General features: G+C 37.9%; 1 protein-coding gene across 3 annotated transcripts in view; it reads right to left on the bottom strand.

Moving 5' to 3' along the window:
- Nucleotides 1-22,506, bottom strand: part of grb14 (growth factor receptor-bound protein 14) — an 83,573-nt gene that overhangs the window by 27,171 nt on the left and 33,896 nt on the right. Inside the window, exons 1-2 of one of the 3 annotated variants that reach the window (XM_073811924.1) lie at nucleotides 16,594-16,945; nucleotides 3,671-3,827 (exon numbers count right to left, since the gene is read on the bottom strand). In XM_073811924.1, coding sequence (XP_073668025.1) covers nucleotides 3,671-3,827; nucleotides 16,594-16,656 — 220 coding nt within the window. In that variant the 5' untranslated portion in view covers nucleotides 16,657-16,945. Of the gene's footprint in view, nucleotides 1-3,670; nucleotides 3,828-4,232; nucleotides 4,417-16,593; nucleotides 16,946-22,506 lie in introns of those variants that run through there. The other 2 variants (XM_065252339.2, XM_065252338.2) reach the window with 2 other exon arrangements.

Here is a 22,506-nt window from a genome sequence, read left to right on the forward strand (position 1 = left end):
CTTTGGTAAGGTAGGTACGCAACATGATTGTATTTAGATGGATTCCGATATTCTACTTTAATAAAACACTGTGTTGCTTATATAGTTTGTGGGGGGGGGGGTTGTAGAAAACACCCTTTATATCAGTCCAATAACTCTAAACACTGGACCAGGGCTGATTAGAATCACAGTAATCGGACAAAGTTCATATTTTTATGAGTCTTTAAACAATAATCATTATAATACATCAGTAAAGCCTTAATGTAAAGTTTATACTATATGTATTAATGCAGTCTTTATTCATAAAGTAGAGGAGAGAGCTGGACACAAGGTAACACTTTTTGGCTTCGGCTCTATCATTCAAAAAATATTTAAGTTAGATTAATAATTTTTTTACATAATCAACACACACCTCTCTGCAAAAAATGAACACTTAAAGTTTGTTTGTGTGACCGTTATCGTACAATTACACTTAATGTGAAAGGAGTGCAAACATGACAACTTACCCCATAGGTGGGGTTCATTGTAACAAAAATTCTGTCTATATACTAAAGGTGGATATTGTTTATATAAATCTGCCTATAACTGATAGATATCCACACATCTATCAATGATCCTTCATCTAACCATCATTGTATTATGCATCAATGCATCAATAGATTTTTTTTTAAAGGGCTGCACAATTAAGACAAAAAATAATAGTGAGTTATTTCCCCTGATATTGTATTAACAGTTACCATTTTGATGAATAGTATTTACATTGTTTTTATTTTCATTATCATTGTATACCTGAGGCTTCATTGTAACACTGTGTGACAACTAACCCCGCTGTGTAAAAATGTTTTTAATCCCAGCTATCAGTTACTAAGAGTTGCCGACATGTTTCAAAATGCTGTTATGGTTTAGGTAACAAGACAGTGATTAAAATAATATAAGGTTAGATTTGGTGACTAACACTCAACTCAGAAATCGAAAAACATAAGATAAAGAAATTTACTTCCATGCTCCAAAACACTTTTTGTTCAATATCTTAAGGAAAACACATCAAAACTTTTCACAAATTCACAAGAGATCTTCTGAGAGTAAGAAAAAAAAGACCAAAAGCACAGATTGCTCGGCCCTGAATAAATATGTAAAGTAGCTGTGTTACATTTATTCCTGCGTTATTTTGTGCCGTGCTTAACCCTTTTGATTTAAAGTAATGTTCTTGCCAGTTTACAGTATATCTTCAGTTTGAGATATAAATACATGCAAGTCAAACGTAAAACAGCGTATGATGAAAGTAAAATTCAAAGACAGGGTTTTCCTGCCCGTTTGAAAATATCCATATGCACAACATACAAGCTCACGTCTGACCTCAGTCTAAATTTATGGCAAAGCTTCTGTTGCAAAGAACGAGGGTCATATCAGACCATATATACCAATTTAGTGCTCCGGGTAATGTCTCATCCCGTATCCCACTGGAAAAAAATACCGGCATACTACCAAACCTCGAAATACCGCCCAGCCCTATCCTTTCTGGAGTTTGGCAATATTTACCATCATCCACTTTTGTTGAATAGAAAAGAAACATTTCACTTGTGTTTTATAACATAAAGAAATGAATTTGAGACTGAAATGATATGAGGCAAGTAAATGATGAAGTTAACATCTATCAGACACTTATCCAAAGCAACTTACAGTCCATTTAAACTATAGTTTTTTGTATCAGTACGTGGGTTCCCTAGAAATCAAACCAACAATTGTGACCAGTCACGGAAAGTAGGGACACAAGTCGGGGCATTTTGAGTTATTCATAGATTCAGAAAGTGCAGTTTCTAAGCTTTCTAACGATGTGTAACACATGGAAATCTGATAAGATTTGGCGAAGTTGTGGCCATTTGAATGTAACACATTCAAGAAAGAGAATGCTGAGAAATTTGAGAAAGAAAAAAGTTAACACTCTCCCTTTTCGCTGGCTGGAGAGACAATAGGGCTCATTTACATCTAATTTAGCTAAGCCATACCTCCTGTAAAGCCGTTTTGAGATACATCATATGTTGTATTTTATTACAGAAGTCCGAATGAACAACATGCAAAAATAAACAGGACTTTTACCTTTGTGGGAATCACAAGTCGAATCCAGTCTGTTTCAAATGTTTGAATCATCCAATGATTTTTGTCCACAAATCCGTATAATCCGCGAAATATAGATATAGTCTATTGTTTACATCAGATTTCGCATGAACTTCTGGTAATACAATATAATATACAATCTGAGGACTATTTACATCGTAACATGTAAGGGTATATCAGATTACACTCCGGTATTTACGTTCTGTCAAACACATGAACCCGCCTTCAAATTTTGTATTTAAAATAGGGAAGTAGTATAATAGATAATCCAAAAACAGCACTGTCGAAAACGTGAAGTCCTTAAGGGATGTTACAGATCGCTCGCTCGTAGCTCCATCAGCCACTGACTTCATGGAAAATATTGATAGACAAAACATGTAGCCAATTATATAAGGAATTCTACGATCTCTGTGTAACTTATGAGTTTGACTTCATGCTGCGCTGCAAGACGTCAAAGTACCGCGAGAGCGAGTCGAAATTAAACTACTCCGTAAGATTTCTTGAAGAGCTCTCGCGGTACATTGACGTCATCCGACTGCGGCGCCCCATAAAGTCAGTGACGCGGCTGACGTACGATGCGGCTGACTGTTATTTGTTTCACCCCAGCTTCTTTTATTTTTGTTTTGTGCGCACTAGCTTCATTTACAGTCTGGGGAGACACACGCTATAAGTAAAAAAAAACAACAACAACTAAGCAAACTTGTCTGAGAAACAGGGCAGCCGCGTCACTACATCAGTCACGTGACTTCACGCTTGAGCCCGGAAGAGAAGACAATGCTGAATAAAGTCGTAATTCTTGCTATTTTTGGACCAAACTGTATTTTCGATGCTCCAACACAATCTCACTGACCCATTGATGTCACATGGACTACTTTGATGATGTTTTATTACATTTCTGGACATGGAAACCGTACATAGATTTTCAATGGAGGAAACAGAAAGCACTCGGACTAAATCTAAAGTTAAAACATCTTAAACTGTGTTCCGAAGATGAACGGAGGTCTTCCGAGTTTAGAACGACATAAGGGTAAGTCATTAATGACATTATTTTTAGTTTTGGGCGAACCATACTTATTCAGTAGTCACACTGTTCCCTTTGGGGGCGGAGGCGAAAACACAAGCTTATCCAGTATGTAAATATACACACAGACAATGACGCCCCCCGCTGCACGCCAGAATCTCCGGAAAAACAAGCCTATTTCGACCGCAAAATGTACGCTTTTAAATAGACATAAACTGCTATCTCAAACATGGAGAGGCTTCTTCGTGATCTCAACTAACAGATTCTGCAATAAAACGAAAATCACAAATTTTGAAAAAAAAAACTTTGATTCTCATTTTCTCGAAACTTGTGCTGCCGACTTGTGTCCCTGGTTTCCGTGACGGGTCACAATTTTGTGCAACGCAATGCTTTACAAAGTGAGCCACAGCGACCCTCCTTTATGCTTTTAATATTCTCAAAAGAAGTCAAAATATCAGTTCATAACATTAATCTGCCTTTCTACGGTAGGTGGACCAAAGCTCACTTTTTTCTGTTTGTTCATACGCCCAATGAATCAGAAAGCGTGAGGCTTACCGATGCCCAGATGTGGGATCTGTTCAAACAGAGTCCAGCTGTGGTCATCGACGCAGTGGTTCTTCAGGATGAAGAGCTGGCATATATCCCGGGCGGTGATGTCACTGGGTACCTCAACAGCCCGACTGGTGTTATCTTCACTGTAGACTTTGATTACCTGCAACGAAACAGAGAGCAAATCAAACCAGGACATTCAAAACATTCAGTTTCAGTTTTTTTTATGACAATCTTGATAAGTTCAAATACAAGCTAATCTGTCTTTTACTTTTCCCGTCCCGTGAGAAAGCACATTTCACTTCATGTCCTGTGTACGTAACGCGTTCATTTAAAGTGGGAACAGTCTGTGCTGAGGGAGCTCATGAATGTTGCCTTTCACAAACGTTGTACTGTAGTTCCCTGCCGCGTCTCATATACAGCAAACCTACAGATCAGCCGACAAAATAGCTGGTAACTCTAAATCAGAGCTTAAATCAGAGATTTTTCTTAAATGATCCTACGGAGAAACCGAACATATTTTAAACCCATCTAGGTCTCACGAACAGATGCAGAAAGAAGTACTTACCCCTGTGTTTGGCGAAGGACAGGGTTGAGATTTGGGACCATCTCTGCAGCTTATGTAGGGCTGAGTGCACAACATTTTTTAAGAGTTGACTGCAAATGTAAACGCAAGTATCTGCGATCTGGAGCGGCTGTCTTGCTTTATCTATCTATCTGTCTCTCTCTCTCTCTTCCTGCAGCCAAGCTGAAATGAGGTAATTACAAGGAGCACGCTCAGTTGCAGCCTCCACTGCTGCATGTCACCATGGTTCTGTCCAATCACCTGCTACCGTTTACTCACCGGGGGTGAGTCCCGCTCCGTCTGCCCCCGCCCCGCTAACACACACACACACACCAGAGGAGAGGGGGGTGGGGAGGAAAAAGTCACAAGTTTTGCTGTTCACACATGCATGTGCAATTCTGCATCAATCCCAGCATGCAATTAGAAAACTGGGAGTTAAATACATGATGGGTCATCTCTGACCGAAGGTGCACAAGGTGAGCGCAGGATGATACATTTTCCAATCATGTGTCCTAATTCTGGGATAAAAACATAACTCCTAAAGATGGAAAATTTGTCATTTAGCACGACATCACTGTTAATGGAATAATTTAATATGAATTAAAAAAGTCATAATTCCTTGACTTTCACTGACTAAAAGTTGAATTTTCATGACCTATGTCTGAGATGCCGTGAGCCTGATAATGTAGTGTACACTGTGAATTTATATTTTTTTCCTTAAATGCATGAAATGAACAAACAATGCCAATAATTGGCTGTTTGGATTGTAGTCTTACATGAAATCAGACAATAAATGCAAACTAAAATAAAAAAAAAATCCCTGATATTCAATGACTTGGACAAAAATATATATAAAATTCCCTGACTTTCAAGGTCTGGAATAGGCCTTCCAGAAATTCCATGACCCGTGGGAACCCTAAAAACGAACTAAAACTAAATCTGAAATAAAAATAAACGTAACTTTAATAGCAATACTAGTATGAAAACTGACTGTAAATGACAAGGGCTCATAGCAAATTTACTAAAAATAAACTAATATTAAATTAATTAAAACTACAATGAAACTAAAATGACAACTAAATGAACTATTGTATGCTGCTAAAAATGTATTTTATTAAGCATAAAATAAGGTTCATAAAGACAAGAACCCAGGGTTAAACGTTATTCAGAAATAAAAACACATGAACAATTATATATTCAGTAAAAACTTTTTTTCTGGAAATATAATTTTGGTAATTAATACTTTTTTTGGCTTTTCCTATGTCCTCAAAGTCACTTTCCATCCTTTAGCATTCTGTAATATCCCTTTAACTTAAAAAAAAACGCAATGACATCATCATTAGAAAGTGACATCATTTAGGGTGGGAAAAGACATCGAAAACCCTAGGGAATTATTAGCAACAAATGTAAATATTTCTAATTTTGTGTTATTATGTATTTAATTTATCTCACACATTGTAATTCTATTTGATAAATTATGTAACATTTAGTTTGACAGCCATTTATGATATGTTAGCTAACTTGTATTCTTTCCTTGAAAAATTGCTGTGTTTTATACATTTTCTTGCCAAATAATCAAATTAATGAAGCTGAAGTCCTGGAGTTTAACCAGAGCATAACTTGTGTAGTTATATAACCTTTCATGACAATTCTTAGTTGCACCACTTTATTCCCTCAAAAATTGCAAGGTTCACAAGCTACAGCAGAACGGAGAGAGAGAGAGAGAGAGAGAGAGAGAGAGAGAGAGAGAGAGAGAGAGAGAGAGAGAGAGAGAGAGAGAGAGAGAGAGAGAGAGAGAGAGAGAGAGAGAGAGAGAGAGAGAGACTGTCACACTTGTGTGTATTTGTGAAAGGCAGATTGTTAGGGAGGACTCGCCCCGGCCCTCTTTCAGTAAGAAAAGGAGGTCAGTGCTCCCCAGCAGGGCCGGGGTTAGCAATCCTTTCAACCAATCAGAGCCTCCCATGGTGACATCATCTTGAAATGAGGTAAACGATCTACTGTTTAATCAGTTGGAGAGACCTACAAGACACAAAAAGGCAGCGTGCAGGAGGATAAGGCTCTGTGCTATAAATCTCTCTGACAAGCATTTACAAGGCCTAACCTGATAAAGTAACAAGGTAATAAAGCAAGCCCGATTCCTGCTACACCCTTATCAGAGTAAATATAAACAGTCCATACAAGTAAATCAGTAACAGAAAAGTTAAAAAGTCTCCATTTACACCACAGTACAGCAGGAAATGTCATATGAAAGGCATTTTAAAAATGCCCTGGACCGGGATATCAGTTCAGTCTCAAAAGTATCCAGGTCATCTCAACCACAACCACAACAAACTTCAAAAGCACTAGCAATCCTATTTGCTTTTCTTTACTAAATTAGATGTATAACACAGTATGGACAGGCATCCACAGTCATAACACAAACTGTGTAGTAAAGCAGTTTTAGTCTATATCATCTTATAGGCCTTTATCTTACATGGGTCATTACAGAGCTTTATACCAAACACTATTTAACAAAAAAACTGATCAATACACTGTAAAAAAATATTATTGCACTTCATTTTTGCACAACTGACTAGTGACAACGTGCTAAAACTTATTAAATAAAGTTGGCAGCCATAACTAAAGCAAACTTGATTTAATAAGTTACAGCAATTCATCACTTGTCAAGATAGTTGAAAGGACTTGTTAATCCTAGCTGATTCAACTTAAAAATTTAAGTGCAAAAATATTTTTACAGTGCAGATTTAAAATTCGTAAATGATCACTTAATTTACATTGTTCAGGCAATTATATAACAATAATTATTTTATATGTTAGAAAGCATCAGGTCCTGTCTGGCACATCCAGATGCACAATGTAAAAAAAAATGCACTTGGTTTTGCCAGTCAATTCAACCTACTATTTTAAGTTGTGACTTGTGATAAGTTGACCTAACTTATAAAAACAAGTTGAAACTGTTTTACTTAATTTGTCAAGTTAAATTAACATGAAAATATGTTGATTTGACAAAAATGCTAATTTTTTACTGTATGATCAAATATCCACAGGCATCCACAGGATCATGTTTTACATACAGTAGGTTTGTCACTACAATGGTTTAACGACAACTTAACTTTGAGCTTTGTCATCAAACTAAATACGTTTATGCTTTCTTTTGGATAACATTTTATTCTTTAACAGGATTATTAGTGGATGTTGGTAACAGTTTGCATTTATATTTATGCAGTGCATTACATTTAAATTTAGTCATTTAGCAGACACTTTTGTCCAAAGTAACTTACAAATTAGGTAACAATAGGAGCAACTAGAGCAACACAAGAACAGCAATACTGTACATAAGTGTACTAGAACTAGTCTCATCAAGAGAATGTAAAGATAAGGATAGAAAAAAGAAGTGATTAGTAAGTGAGGTGTTGGCAAAAGAAATGGGTTTTACAGAGTCAGCCGATCTTGTCGCAACCGGTAGATCATTCCACAGATGAGAAACAGAACCTGAAAAGGTATATGCAATAGTGATTGTTTCCCTTTTTGGAATGGCACCACAAGCGGTCGACTTTTGCCGCAGCATTTTGGATCATCTGTAGGGGCTTGGTTGTTCAGGCTGGGAGTCCGGACAGTAACGCATTGAAATTCATTGCAACGCAGTAATTCATACATACAGTCTTGTTCAAAATAATAGCAGTACAATGTGACTAACCAGAATAATCAAGGTTTTTAGTATATTTTTTATTGCTACGTGGCAAACAAGTTACCAGTAGGTTCAGTAGATTCTCAGAAAACAAATGAGACCCAGCATTCATGATATGTACGCTCTTAAGGCTGTGCAATTGGGCAATTAGTTGAATTAGTTGAAAGGGGTGTGTTCAAAAAAATAGCAGTGTGGCATTCAATCACTGAGGTCATCAATTTTGTGAAGAAACAGGTGTGAATCAGGTGGCCCCTATTTAAGGATGAAGCCAACACTTGTTGAACATGCATTTGAAAGCTGAGGAAAATGGGTCGTTCAAGACATTGTTCAGAAGAACAGCGTACTTTGATTAAAAAGTTGATTGGAGAGGGGAAAACCTATAAAGAGGTGGAAAAAATGATAGGCTGTTCAGCTAAAATGATCTCCAATGCCTTAAAATGGAGAGCAAAACCAGAGAGACGTGGAAGAAAACGAAAGACAACCATCAAAATGGATAGAAGAATAACCAGAATGGCAAAGGCTCAGCAAATGATCACCTCCAGGATGATCAAAGACAGTCTGGAGTTACCTGTAAGTACTGTGACTAGGGCTGTCACTTTTTATTCGATATTCGAATATGCATTCGAACATGACGTGAAATATCCGTATTCGAACTATAAATAAACCATCCGGTTTTTTAAATGCCATGTGTAGCGTATTTTTTACAGTAACACCTCGTAATAGGAAGGAGGCTGAGGGTGAGACCGACGACAGCAACTGTGCGCACGAGAGGGATTCAAATGGGATCAAAATGAACCTCATGTGCATGTCAAGATAGAATTACAGTTTGTATATAAAATGACATATTGTTATAGTGTTAAATATTATAGCAGAATAAAAAGCTTGTGTTAATACGTTCGCATTATGAAATTAGCATGTATGAAGATAATTTCATAATTTTTACAACGCAATGTAAACTTTATATTAAACAACAACAGCATTTGTCTTGTAAACGGATTTTAAATGATCATGTGCTGACTGTTGCGCGTCACATTGACGACAAGTGAGATCTGCTTAAAGCGGTAAGTTTAATTTAATCTCAAGTATCAGGATTTGTGCTCTCTATCATTGAAAACGGGCAAGCAAACAGCACGCGCAGGGTTAATGTACTTGTGAATGACGGCTCACAAACGCGCGGGATAGGCTTTGTATGTGTGCTTGTTGTCAATGACATTTCTGGTCACAAACACGCTCAAGCGCGGGATATGTGTGCTTGTCAATGACGGGCATTAAATCCGCGGAATTCCGCGGAGTTTTCTGCCGAAATCTGCGGGCGCAAATTCCGTTTGCGTCTCCTATATACTCCTGCTGCTATTTAAGTTGTCACGTTATTGTTTGTAACTGTTCTGAATCATTTTTTATATATAGGTTTGTTATTCATAATGTTTGAAACAGCAGGTTATCAACTTAAGTAAAAAAGTAATCCAGACAACCCTGTTTATGACTGTCACTGTTAATAATTTTGTGATTGGATCTCCATTACTGTGGGTTTTTTATGCGCGTGAGGGGGGGGGGGGGCGCCTAGATATTCGAATATATTCGGATACATTGCATGATATTCAAAATCCGTTCGAATTTGATTTTTCTCAAAAGTAACAGCCCTAACTGTGACAGTTAGAAGACGTCTGTGTGAAGCTAATCTATTTTCAAGAATCCCTCGCAAAGTCCCTCTGTTAAAAAAAGGCATGTGCAGAAGAGGTTACAATTTGCCAAAGAACACATCAACTGGCCTAAAGAGAAATGAAGGAACATTTTGTGGACTGATGAGAGTAAAATTGTTCTTTTTGGGTCCAAGGGCCACAGGCAGTTTGTGAGACGACCCCCAAACTCTGAATTCAAGCCACAGTACACAGTGAAGCATGGAGGTGCAAGCATCATGATATGGACATGTTTCTCCTACTATGGTGTTGGGCCTATTTATCGCATACCAGGGATCATGGATCAGTTTGCATATGTTAAAATACTTGAAGAGGTCATGTTGCCCTATGCTGAAGAGGACATGCCCTTGAAATGGTTGTTTCAACAAGACAATGACCCAAAACACACTAGTAAACGGGCAAAGTCTTGGTTCCAAACCAACAAAATGAATGTTATGGAGTGGCCAGCCCAATCTCCAGACCTTAATCCAATTGAGAACTTGTGGGGTGATATCAAAAATGCTGTTTCTGAAGCAAAACCAAGAAATGTGAATGAATTGTGGAATGTTGTTAAAGAATCATGGAGTGGAATAACAGCTGAGAGGTGCCACAAGTTGGTTGACCCCATGCCACACAGATGTCAAGCAGTTTTAAAAAACTGTGGTCATACAACTAAATATTAGTTTAGTGATTCACAGGATTGCTAAATCCCAGAAAAAAAAAATGTTTGTACAAAATAGTACTGCTATTATTTTGAACAAGACTGTATACTACTGTCTACACTTAAAAGCAATGCATGGCATGCATACATGCACAACATGCACAGTTTGAATCTTGACAATTCATGTTTGTCTTACTGTCTCTCAACACCATTTTACCAGTAATGCTGAATCAACATCAAACTTTTAAACTACACTATTTGACATTCCTCATCCAGAACACTTTGCACCGCATAAGACCAACACAAACACACACACGCACACACACACACACACGCACGCACACACGCACACACACACACACACACGCACACACACACGCACACACACACACACACACACACACACACACACACACACACACACACACACACACACACACACACACACACACACACACACACACACAGCAAAAGTCTCTCTGATGGCCTGGGGTTTCACTTTGTGCTGTCAACTCACAATAAAACTGAGAAACGGTTTGAATGGTTTTCACAGCTGTAAAATGGAAATGAGATCAGTAAAACTACTAATACAATTAATGACAGATTTATAGACGCTGTCACCATCAGGTCATAAAACACAAGCCTATCTTTAGAAATGCTTTTTGGATTCGTCCTGGGCAAAGAAGATCCAGCACAACTCAGCCTTTAAGTCCTCATGAAATGACAGGGTATACCAAAGAAATTTTGGATGGCATTTTACATAGATTTTTTCCTCTTGTGGTCCTCATCTTATCACAAGAACCTTAACATAGGACTGACATCTTCATTTTGCTCTGATGCAACAAAGGTAAAGGTGCATTAGGTGTGTAATTTAGAAGTTTTGCATCACAAAAAATGTTGGAAATGTAGTTTTCTCACGCAAACCCATCAACTTACACATCAGCTAAACTATTAAATGTATATTCTTTGTTGCCGTTTATTATTAACAGAAGTCAATATGCATATAAACAATGGTCAACATTCAGAATTAAACTTATTTCACTTCCACTATTATTCCATAATTGGTTCCATCAGGTAAATATGATTTTGTGTTGGCGTTCATGTGCGATCCTTTAGTAAACACGATCATGACTCGATGTCACAAGACTCTTTAGCTCAAGGACGGGAACGCAAAGATCCACTCACCAGCCTGACTAAACCTTGAACCGCTTCACCACAGCTGCAGGACCACCAAAACACTGAAACACTTCACTTCTACCGCACATTATCTCATGGGTCTCGATCAATTCCCATTTCACTTTCATAATCTGACATATCTCCTAGTGTTTTTTGTCAATACAAGAGCTCAATATTAAATGTGTTCTCAGTTTGTGACAGTGACACCACAAAAATAAAAGTGTTATTAACCACCCAGCAAATTTGAATGATTAAAAAAAGCACAAAATAAATAAAATAAGTCAAAATCTTGGAAATAAACAGAAAGATTCTCTGCTCTCAAACAATGGGGGCATGTCCGCAATCGCCGCTGAAACCACGCCCCCTTGCTGGAAAGCTGTCAGTCTTTGAACTTTCAGGTTGTGTTAGGGGCGGGGCCATGCACAGTGGCTCCAGTGCATCATCAAGCTACTGTGTTAGCCCCACCCAAATAATCCTGAACATCGAAATGTGAACAAGAATTCAGTACTACATAGTTTACAGTCTTTGTATTGTGTTTCAGCAATACATTACTAACATTACAAACTCTTCTCTGAAATAACTTTTCACACACTTTAAGCATAATGCACGATTGCAAATTTTTGTTTTTCTTTGGGACATGACTTCATGAGGTTTATTTACAAAAACATATTCTGTTCAATCCACAAGCTTTCCAAACGAGAAGCCATCCTTTAACACAACCGTGTATAAAAGTCTGTGCACAGATTAATAAGAACTGACAAAAAACTAAATGAAGATATGAACATGCACTGAGGAAACAGTCAACAAGGATTTTCTTACACAATCATGCAAGGACGCAGTTTAACAAATCTCCTTCATTGTATTTGACACATTCACAGCTCTCATACAAATGTTATTTTATTATCGTGTTTTTTATAAAGCACTTTCAGACGTGTTTTTTCCAGGAGCTGTCAGATTTGCAGTATTTTCTCCACTGCAACACAGCTAGGCCATTGTTAACCTCATTTCAACAAGGTTTTAGTCTGTCTGACTGAGTTGCGAGTATATGTCTTTTTGGCACCGGATACAATGATTACAACACTGATGGGAGATCATTGAAAGATGTTTCCAGGTGTTCAGAGAGGCTGCAACTCCACTCGACATTAAGCGCAAAAGCGTATGTTGCTTTGTCTTCACATAAAACAAGATTTATCTGCAATCTTTTAAATCCACTTCCAAAACTCTCTTTTGCTTCCACATACAAGAAACACAATACACGGACACCAAACAGTCATGATAAAAATAAAGCTTTGGAGATGGAGATGCAGTTACCAAAATAATGGCAAAATAATCAAGTTTACGTTACACTTATGGGGCATACACACCAAAACGCGAGTTCAACGATTCGCGCAAGTAGATTACATACAAAGTCAAGGCAAAGACGCGATCAGACGCTTCCTCGAACAGGGCAATGCGAATGACACGTATTGGGCAGCGCGATTGCCGCGAAAACACTCGCTATTCGCCTCAAACCCGTCTTTGCGCCTTCAACTCGAGCAGAATTTTTTTTGTACGTTTAAATAGATGCTGAAGCGTACAATGTAGACGTATTTGCAACATTTAATCGTAGCATTATTATGTTTATGCAGCTATAAAACGGAAAACATTTACACATCTTTTATACCATTAAGATTGCTGTATAATTTCCCTTTAACAATTTTATTGATGATGTTACCACCCTAAACCTACCCCAAACCTTACCCTAAACCTCTTTTTAGATTCTGCAACATAATGGACCGAATAGCATTTTAAGTTGCTAATACAATCTTACACAAAACAGTTTACTAAAATCATGTAGGAATGAGCGAAGCACAAACTAACGCGGGGTTAATTGTAAAACGGCTACTTTACTTATTTAAAGGGCCAAGCAATCTGTGCTTTTGGTCTTTTCTCTTACTGTCAGAAGATCTCCTGTGAATTTGTTTTGGTTAAGATATTGACAAAAGAAGACTGAAAGTAAATACAGTATGAAGAGCGATAAATGCCTTTTTTATTTAATTTTACCACCAAAATCAATATTGTATCTGGTCATTATTAAAAAGTAAATTCTTAATTTAACGCAAAATCCGATATCCGACATATTGTTCTATCATCTTTTCTCCCTTATTCTCCAAAGCACGACAAACGCTCAACCAATCACAACGCACCATTCCATGCATTGTAAACAAAAAATTTTCCTCATCTTGTACTTGGTGAGCAACAAACAAACAAAAACAAATTAATAATTTTGATGGCATTGATAAACCTGTGGTGGTTTTCTGTGGTGGGGAAGAAATGTAAGCCATCAAAATCTAATAATTTACGTGAGAGGCACTCAGGTGACGGAAAAATACCGGCTGTTGCTTGTTCTCACACGACAGCATCAAGCTTCTCGCATGCTAACACATTGACCACAGCGGATCTTATAAAAAACTTTCCATTATTTGAAAAGTCAATGAAAATCGAGGAGGACGAAAACATTTTACAGCTGCTTGCGGTCAAAAAAGTTCAGCGGCGACTAGGGCTGCACGATGTGAGGAAAAGTTGCGATGTGCGATGACATTGTTTAATGTTGCGATGACGATGTGAGTTGCGATAAATATTTTATATTTTTTCATGTTTTAGGGGCCATTCACATGTCGCGCCTAAAAACGCATGGAAAACACTAGACACGTAGGCTATTGTCACATGATATGCACGCTGCGCTTGTGTCATTCTGAAAAGTTAAAATGTTACTGCGCGCCTACATTTGAAATAATGAACTTGAGCCCGCAATAGACGCAATATGTGAATCACCACTTCCACAGTACCTGTGTTTGCGGCGTCATCTTTCCTAAATCCAAAATAATTTTATGATATAGCTGAAGTGCTGTTCCTTTTCACCACAAGGTCTTCATCTGACAACACATTTTCCTCACTCTTCTCTTCTTTCTCCGCCATCGTTTTTGCTAACAGGCACAGCGTCGCAACTGACATCTCACAAATCAATCATGAGCGTAGCTGACTTGGGGGTTTCCCTGATTGGCCTAATAGCATGAACGCGCAAACCATCCGTGCGTCCCAAACTGCCTACTTCCATACTATATAGTATGTAAAGAGTACAAGAAGTAGTGCTTTTTGCCTACTATATAGTATGGAAGTATGCGGTTTGGGACGCAGGGCATGTCTTCAGGACTACGTGATAGGTCAAACGTTTATTACATGCGCTAACCGTTTTCCCTTCATTCATCGCCTCAAGGCTGTCTGTTGCGATGTGTTCATCGCGTGAGTTCATATCGCGATGACGATGAAAATTCGATGTATCGTTCAGCCGTGACATCCTAATACTGCGTTCACACCAGCCGCAGTAGATGCGTCAAGCGCGAGTGATTTCAATGTGAAGTCAATGTGAAGACGCTTTGACGCGCGTCTGGAGGTCTCATGGCGCGAATGAGTTGCTTAGCGTGGCACGGTAGATGCGATTTCGCCATCATTCGCGCGTTTAGCTTGGCCGAATGGCACGGATTGAGCATTGCCGCGGCAAACGCGCAAGTTTAAAAATTTTAACGTTGGCGGAAAAAATTATCAGGAGCTTGCTCTAGTAGTGATGTGATTACAGGAAGCGAGCGGAGTCACAGAAGCCCCTCCCATGACGCGAATTTCCGCTTGAATGTTTCGATGACTAGTATTTCATGCGCGAGTGAAGCGAGTAACCTCAAAATGTTCAAGGGGCAAACTAGATGTGGTAGACGCGAATTTGACACCTCAAACGCGGCTGGTGTGAACCCATGGTAAGGATAACAGCAGCAATGACAGTGTTCCTAATATGACAAGGTGTTTTGATTAATGCCATTAATGTTTATTTTTTTAATCAGTGTATACCACTAGTCAACTAAATGAATATAACATGAATGCACATTTATATATTGATTCATTAGATTTATAGCATTTTGAAAATACAAACTTGCAGAAAAAAGAATCAGTTTTTATAATAAATTTTATAATACGTTTTTATATAAATCTTTGAAAATCAAATTATGAATTTGAATTTTTAATGTTATTATAACCTAAAGACGCTATGTGATACTTTGTAACAGAAAATAGTGGTGTTCATCTTCTCACTTTCTTGGTATAGAAAACACATTTTTACCCAAATTTGTCAAAATGTTTTTTTTTTTGCGTTTAGGAACCAAACTTTTCATTTCCTCATCTTATGTTTTTTATTTTTTTATTTCTGAGCTGGTTGTGTAAGTCACCAAATCCATCCTTATATTATTTTAATCACGGTCTTGTTACATAAAACATAACCCCATTGTAAAACATGTCATCAACTCCTCGTAACTGATAGCTGGGAATGGGATTAAAAACATTTTTTACACAGCGGGGTTAGTTGGCACACAGTGTTACAATAAAGCCTCAGGTATATAATGATAATGAAATGAAACGTAAGTAAATAAAGTAAATGTACGATTGGTACAAACACACGTATTCTCATTAGATCACGTTGGTATATCAGCACATCAGTATATCGAACCCACAACCGTTTGGGTTTATATATAGTTAAAGTATCCTCACTACAATTTTCTCATAACCTTCATTATAGCTGCTAAATGAAACACACATAGTGTTAAAAGAAATGTATATTTTGAATGAACTGCAAGTCACTTTAGATCAAAGCATTAGCCACGTGCATAAATGTTTGTTGCTTTTCCTTTACTGTCTGCTTAAAAAAGATAAAGACTATATCTGGTGCAAACTAAGTGTTGAGTTCATGATAGAAATTAAGTTTTTGTGGATAAATTAAAACAGACGTAAATAATATTAACTCGTTTTACATAACCTCAAAATGCCTTTGAGAAACCAAATTTAAATCAAATACTGGTAGTCCATGTCACATTAGAAACCACTGACTCTTACTAAATAAACCCAGATTTTGCAGCTGTCTTTTTTCTTCATACTGTAATTCCAGTGAGGTGAGAATTTAATGAGAAAAATACAGGAAAAATTGAAAAGCAGCCAAAAGTTTCTACCTCATTGCAACTTGCAGCTGCTCCAATGAGAACATATAGTATCTTATTGTTTAAGGTTGCTTAATATGACGACTACATCCCATTACTAACAATCACAAAAAAACGTATTCATACATTTTGTAAGGCATTTTCGTACCCTTTTCTGTAGGCAGAGAGGTGTAATAGCAGGCAGCGTGACTCTTCTGGCATGGAAATTCATATTGCACTTTTCAAGCTGGATCTCCTGCGTACGTCTTCAGATCCGATGCTTCTCCGAATGACGTTTTTATTAATAAACAGCTGCGGCCGTGATGTTCGGCGGATCAAAGCCTAGATTTACAATAACGTCTGCTCCTTAAAATAGTCAATAAGCGTCGAGTATGTGGTCTTGTCAGGGACAATGTCTGTGCGAGTCTCTGGTGATTCTTGTCCTTTGATTCTCAGACCCATCCTCCTTTGGCCTTGGATCTCCCGAGTGTTTTTGTCCTGCTCTCAATTCCAATAAAAACCCTTGATAAAATAGCCACATAAAGGAGGAAAGTCAGAACAGCAGGGAGGTAAAAAAGGCTACAACGTTAACTCGTAGCAAAATGTATTACTTCCCTGGACAAGGCTCGATGTGGACGCCGCAATAAACTGTCCTCTGTTATAAATGGCAAAGACTATTTTTGGCTTGTTGAACATTAAGGGTTATTTGGTCACATTACAACCCTGGTGTTGTAGGGTTAACCGAGCCCTTCGGGGCAAGACATATTTAGAGCGCAGAAATTTGCCACTGAGAGAACGCATTGATTCGGATTCCTAATCACACTCCAAAACAACTTCTGTGAAGTGTATTCATACGAATTTCATCACTTGAACATAGAAAGACGCTGTTCTTCACCTGCGCACCCGTACTAAATGTTGACAAATTGATTCATGACACAGTTCAAATTTAGAGCCGAAGGACGGCAGAAGGAGATTCTGGACTTATTAGGATTTATGGATGTAGCAGAAATCAACTGGAGAAATAAGATGTGGATAAAGAATGAACAGAAGATGGAAAGAGTAAGAAAATGAGATTTAAAGGTGTGACTGGACCCCTAAACACGGAGTATATAAACTTCTATTACTTGTGGGATCTGACATGAGACTTTCATTTTAAAATGACTTTACACAGAGCAAGACGTGTGCAGAAAACATGCACCACATATAGGAAGATCCTTATTCAGAGCCGACTAAGCATGCCCACCAAGCAGATTTGTGTTTAAAGTGGACATATTATGTGAAAAAATAGGTCATTGAAATTTGGCTCCCCTTGTGATGTCAGAAGGGGATAACACCACCCCTTAATCTGCACTATCCAACCACGCCACTGCCATTTAGTGCAGAGATCAGCTCATTTGCATTTAAAAGGACACACACAAAAACGGCAAATTTTTGCTCACACCTACAAAGTGTCAATTTTAACATCTTATAATAAATTAACTATATGATACTTTGAGCTAAAACTTCAAATATGTACTCGGGGGAAACCAAAGATTTATTTAACATTTTTAAAAAGTCGTGAAATGTCCCCTTTAAAAGACTGCTGCTCAAAAACAGTCCAGATGTCTAAGTTAAACAGGGCAAAATTTGAAAATAATAGATGTCTAACCGTAGCTCAAAACTAAGTAACATAAAATTAATCAATTCATGAAATCAAACAGCTTGTAATCTCTGTTGATGGGATATCAGACATCTCAAGCTATTTTGGCAAAACTGACATGTAACCATATTCAAGTTTATTTTGGCTAAAAGTGGGTTACTCATAGCCGGGTCTATAGTTAACCTAAAAAGACGACTATCACTTGCTGGGTGTAGTCCATTGCAAAAAAACAAAACAATCCACTGTTGTCAAAGGATGTTTAACTTGCTGTATATTCTGAAATCAAGATGCAAAAACATTCAGTGCTTAACAAATTTAATCACCTGATTATTTGTCTCAAAAATCATCCAGCATTGTGGACTCTTTCCTTTTCAGAAAGTTCACAACATTTCATTATTTTGAACAGCTTGATGAATGTCAAATTGAATTTGTGCTTCTATACCCAATAGGGATGGGCATTCGATAAAAAATTTTTAGTCGATTGTCGGGAGAATTAACGATCGACTATCGATTAGTCATTAATATTTTTATCATAAAAAAATTATTACTTAACTTTTATAATTCAAAAATGTTGAATACAAAAATACAGCGTGTTCTCCTCCATGAGACCTTTATTACAAGATCAACTTGTGGCAAACAGTTAAACTACATTTAGTTAGACAAACGGAACATATATGCGCTTGAATATGCGGTGCTCTAAAGCAGCGGAACCTGCAGCTGCGAGCCGCATTTCTTAAACAGAGACTTCATTTGTTCCTAAAAATCATGACCTCTTCATGATTATTTTTTTTAAATCAAAACGGAAGGTCACAGATAACGAAGTATGGTGTCAAATGTTGCACCCTGGTGGTAAAATGTTGAATTGCTACCACACAGTGAAATTCATTTAATTGCTTCAAGACACACGCTTCGCTAGGCAACGCAACCTGCATTAGATAAAAAAGTATTCGATTAATCAATAACAAATTAACGTCATCGACTAAATTCTTAACGATCAATTATCGATCGTCGATTAATCATGCCCATCCCTAATACCCAAATCTGAGCCGGGACAACTTCTCGAGAAATGAATCGAATGTAAAATTCAACTATAAAAAAACATATCTTTCTATAAAGGACTGCAAGTAACTAACTGTAATTGGGCATGGGAATAAAAAATTATAAAGTGCTTTACTATTTTTTCTAACTTACATTTAAAAAAATTTAAGATAATAACAATAATTGTAACCTTACAGCAAAAAACATAAGGGTCAATTTTTTTGCTTATTATTTAATAAAAGTTGAACAAATAAGCTTTTCATTGATGTATGGTTTGTTAGAATAGGACATTAACTGAAAATTTGAAATCTGACAGTGCAATTTTATTTTTTTAAATATTGATAAAATCGTATTTAAAGTTATCCAAATGAAGTCCGTAGAAACTGCACCCACTCATAAAAATAAAGTTGTGATATATTAACGGTAAGAAATGTACAAAATATCTTTATGGAACATGATCTTTACTTAAAATGCTAATGATTTTGGCATAAAAGAAAAATCGATAATTTTGCCCAATGTATTGTTGGCTTTTGCTACAAATATACATCACAGACTTTACAGGCTACGGGTTGGAAAATACGTTCATCCTTCCAGGAAAAGTTAAGAATAATTCAAGAATAATTCAGTGTACGTTTTTTATTGAATGATCTCAGAACACATCATAATACAGGCAACTAATTATTACAGAATTAGAAAGGCAAAGAACAAGAAAGAAAATAAATAATCATATAACATGCCCACTTACAGTACATAAACACAGACATACAATCTGTAAATACAATTTAATATATATATCTACATACACCTTACATGGAAGTCGCCATCTTTCTATAGTAGCCCTAAATAGACAAACTGATGTAGAGCGCATTTTGTCCCTAAATTGTCCCAGACAACGACATGTTTGTCCTGTGGTGGCTACTGTAGCTTCTCTATGCGTTTTTAAATTAAAATTGCCGCTAAAATGTACACACCCCACCTTTAACATTTTCAGGAAGAACTAAAAATAACCACGGATTTCCACCGACTGCGGAGCGGCTGCAGATCAGCTCCGCTGCGTTACGTCTCCGCACTTTGCCGTCCGCCAATACCCACCAGTTCCGTTTTTGTTGCAGAGCGGCTGCGTGCTGAAGTGACGAGGACCCATGAGGTCTCGCAAATTCACGTGATGATCGCGCGATACCTAGTTCTGTCTCTGCCCATTATGCCGTTGAATTATGACGTTTTTACAAACCAGCCCAGATCACAACACGAGATCTCGCGTAGACAGAGCAGTACATCAAATCCATCCAAAATTCAAAAAATAAGAAGGCTGCTAAAACATTTATATATGCTCTATCTTTAATGTATTTATTTGAAACTCCCCCTGGCTCTGTTCTTGTCTATTATTTGTTGTTTCTGTATTAATGACTTTATTTGTGTGTTTTTGTAATGTTTGTATTGCAAAGATTTAATAAAAAACACGAGTTCTCATGAATTCAGGTATGATGACGCGATAAAGTCATGGCTCCGCCCTGCGGAGCTGTCCGGCATCCGTCAAAAATAGAAGCTCTGCGTATTTGTGCCGGAGGGCTGCGGATGGCCGGAGCTGTGACAGATTCGGAGCGCAGTCAGTGGAAATACACACATTGGGCTCTATTTTAACGATCTGAAACGCAAGTGCGAAGCGCAACGCGCAAGTGACTTTGTGGGCGGATCTTGGGCGCTGTTGCTATTTTCCCGGCGTGAGAAATAACTCTTGCGCCGGGCGCAAATCAATAAAAGGTTGGTCTGAAGTAGGTTCATTATTCATAGGTGTGGTTTGGGCGTAACGTCAAATAAACCAATCAGAACGCTAGCCAACATTCCCTTTAAACGCAAGGGCGCAAGTTCCATGGCGGGTTGCTATTATTATGACGGATTTACCAGGCGCACGCCAGGAGCGGTTTACAGCCGAGGAGACCCACGTTCTTGTACGGGGGAATCCCACGCTTGCCAGCATAAATCGGGCACGCCGTGTAACGGGAGGTGGATCTGCCTCAGGACTTGACGCCAGCAGAGGACATCGCTGCGTCCACCCTCACCGCTGAAAAGGTTTGGGGGCTTTGAAATCGGACCCAAGAAACGCAAGCAAGGTCCAACCCCAAAGTACTCTTACAAATCAAGTTCATATACATTAAGGTTTCTTATGAAAACATTTTAACTATTATTTACATAAAATAAACGTAATACAGCCACACAACAAAGTTATGAAAATATTTTAATCGTTATTTGCATGAGAATAAATAAAAAATATCACCACAATGCTCACCACTATGATTCCCCTTATCTCGTGTATTAATATTTTTAAGTGTAACAATTTATGATTTGCAAAAATAACTGTTGCATCTGTGTAGATTAGATAAGCAAAGTGTATGCGCGTTGTGCACGCTATACATTATGGTCAAGCATGCGCCCTTAAAATAGCATAATGAACCACGCGCAACGCGCCACTGACTTTAGACTAGTTTTTTTTGGTTAGTAGCGCAATTGTTTTTTGAAACTGCAAAATAGCATAAGAGATGGTTTGCGCCGCAACACGCCTCCTTTTTGCGCTGAACCGCCCAGGGAGCGCAAGTTCATTCCCTAGTTTGCTGACGTGCATCTGTGGAGGGAAAAACCCCGCTGTGCGCCGGCGCAAAATACGAATGATACATGCGTCACTGACAAAGTCAATTGCGCTGGGTGCAAGATAGGGCCCATTGACTTGAATGGAAACCGATTGACTCCGCCGCCGTTCCGCAGCGGATCCGCAGCCGTTCCGCAGTCGGTGGAAATCCGGGGTGAGGGTTGAGGTCAATTACTGTGGCAATAATGTAAAAAAATTCTCCCACAAAACGCCAACAGCTTAGGGCAGGACCAAAAAGAGTGATAGAGAGAGTTTAATATTAAAAAAAGAGTGTCGTTCACTAACAAAACCTGATCGAGTGAAATTATTTTATGCTGAGTGAAGAATGAAAGATGCTACAGATACGTCTCACATTACATCCACACACCAGCAGCAGTCACACAACACTGAACATTTGAAATGAGGCAGAGCTTCATGATACACAAACATCATTTTCATCTCTGAAACTGATCTTTAAATTCCCCTGTAGTCGATCATTTTATCACTTAAAACTCATATTTGAGCATCGAAACAGCATATGTAAAAGTTTTTCTTGTGACAGTAATTTCTTATTGCCTTAAAGGTCTCGTTCTTTCTGTGTTTTTGTAAGCAGTATAACATGTGTTCATGTTTTACATGTAAAAAAACACGGTATTTTTCACACAATCTGTATAGCGCTGTTTTCACTGTCCTTAAAACAGGCTGATGTCTTCCTTGTCCTATGACGTCCCTCCTTCAGAAATACGTAAAGAGTTCTGATTGTGTAGTTTGTTTAGTGTGTT

This window comes from Paramisgurnus dabryanus, chromosome 15, assembly GCF_030506205.2.
Source record: "Paramisgurnus dabryanus chromosome 15, PD_genome_1.1, whole genome shotgun sequence".
Classification (NCBI taxonomy): Eukaryota; Metazoa; Chordata; class Actinopteri; order Cypriniformes; family Cobitidae; genus Paramisgurnus; species Paramisgurnus dabryanus.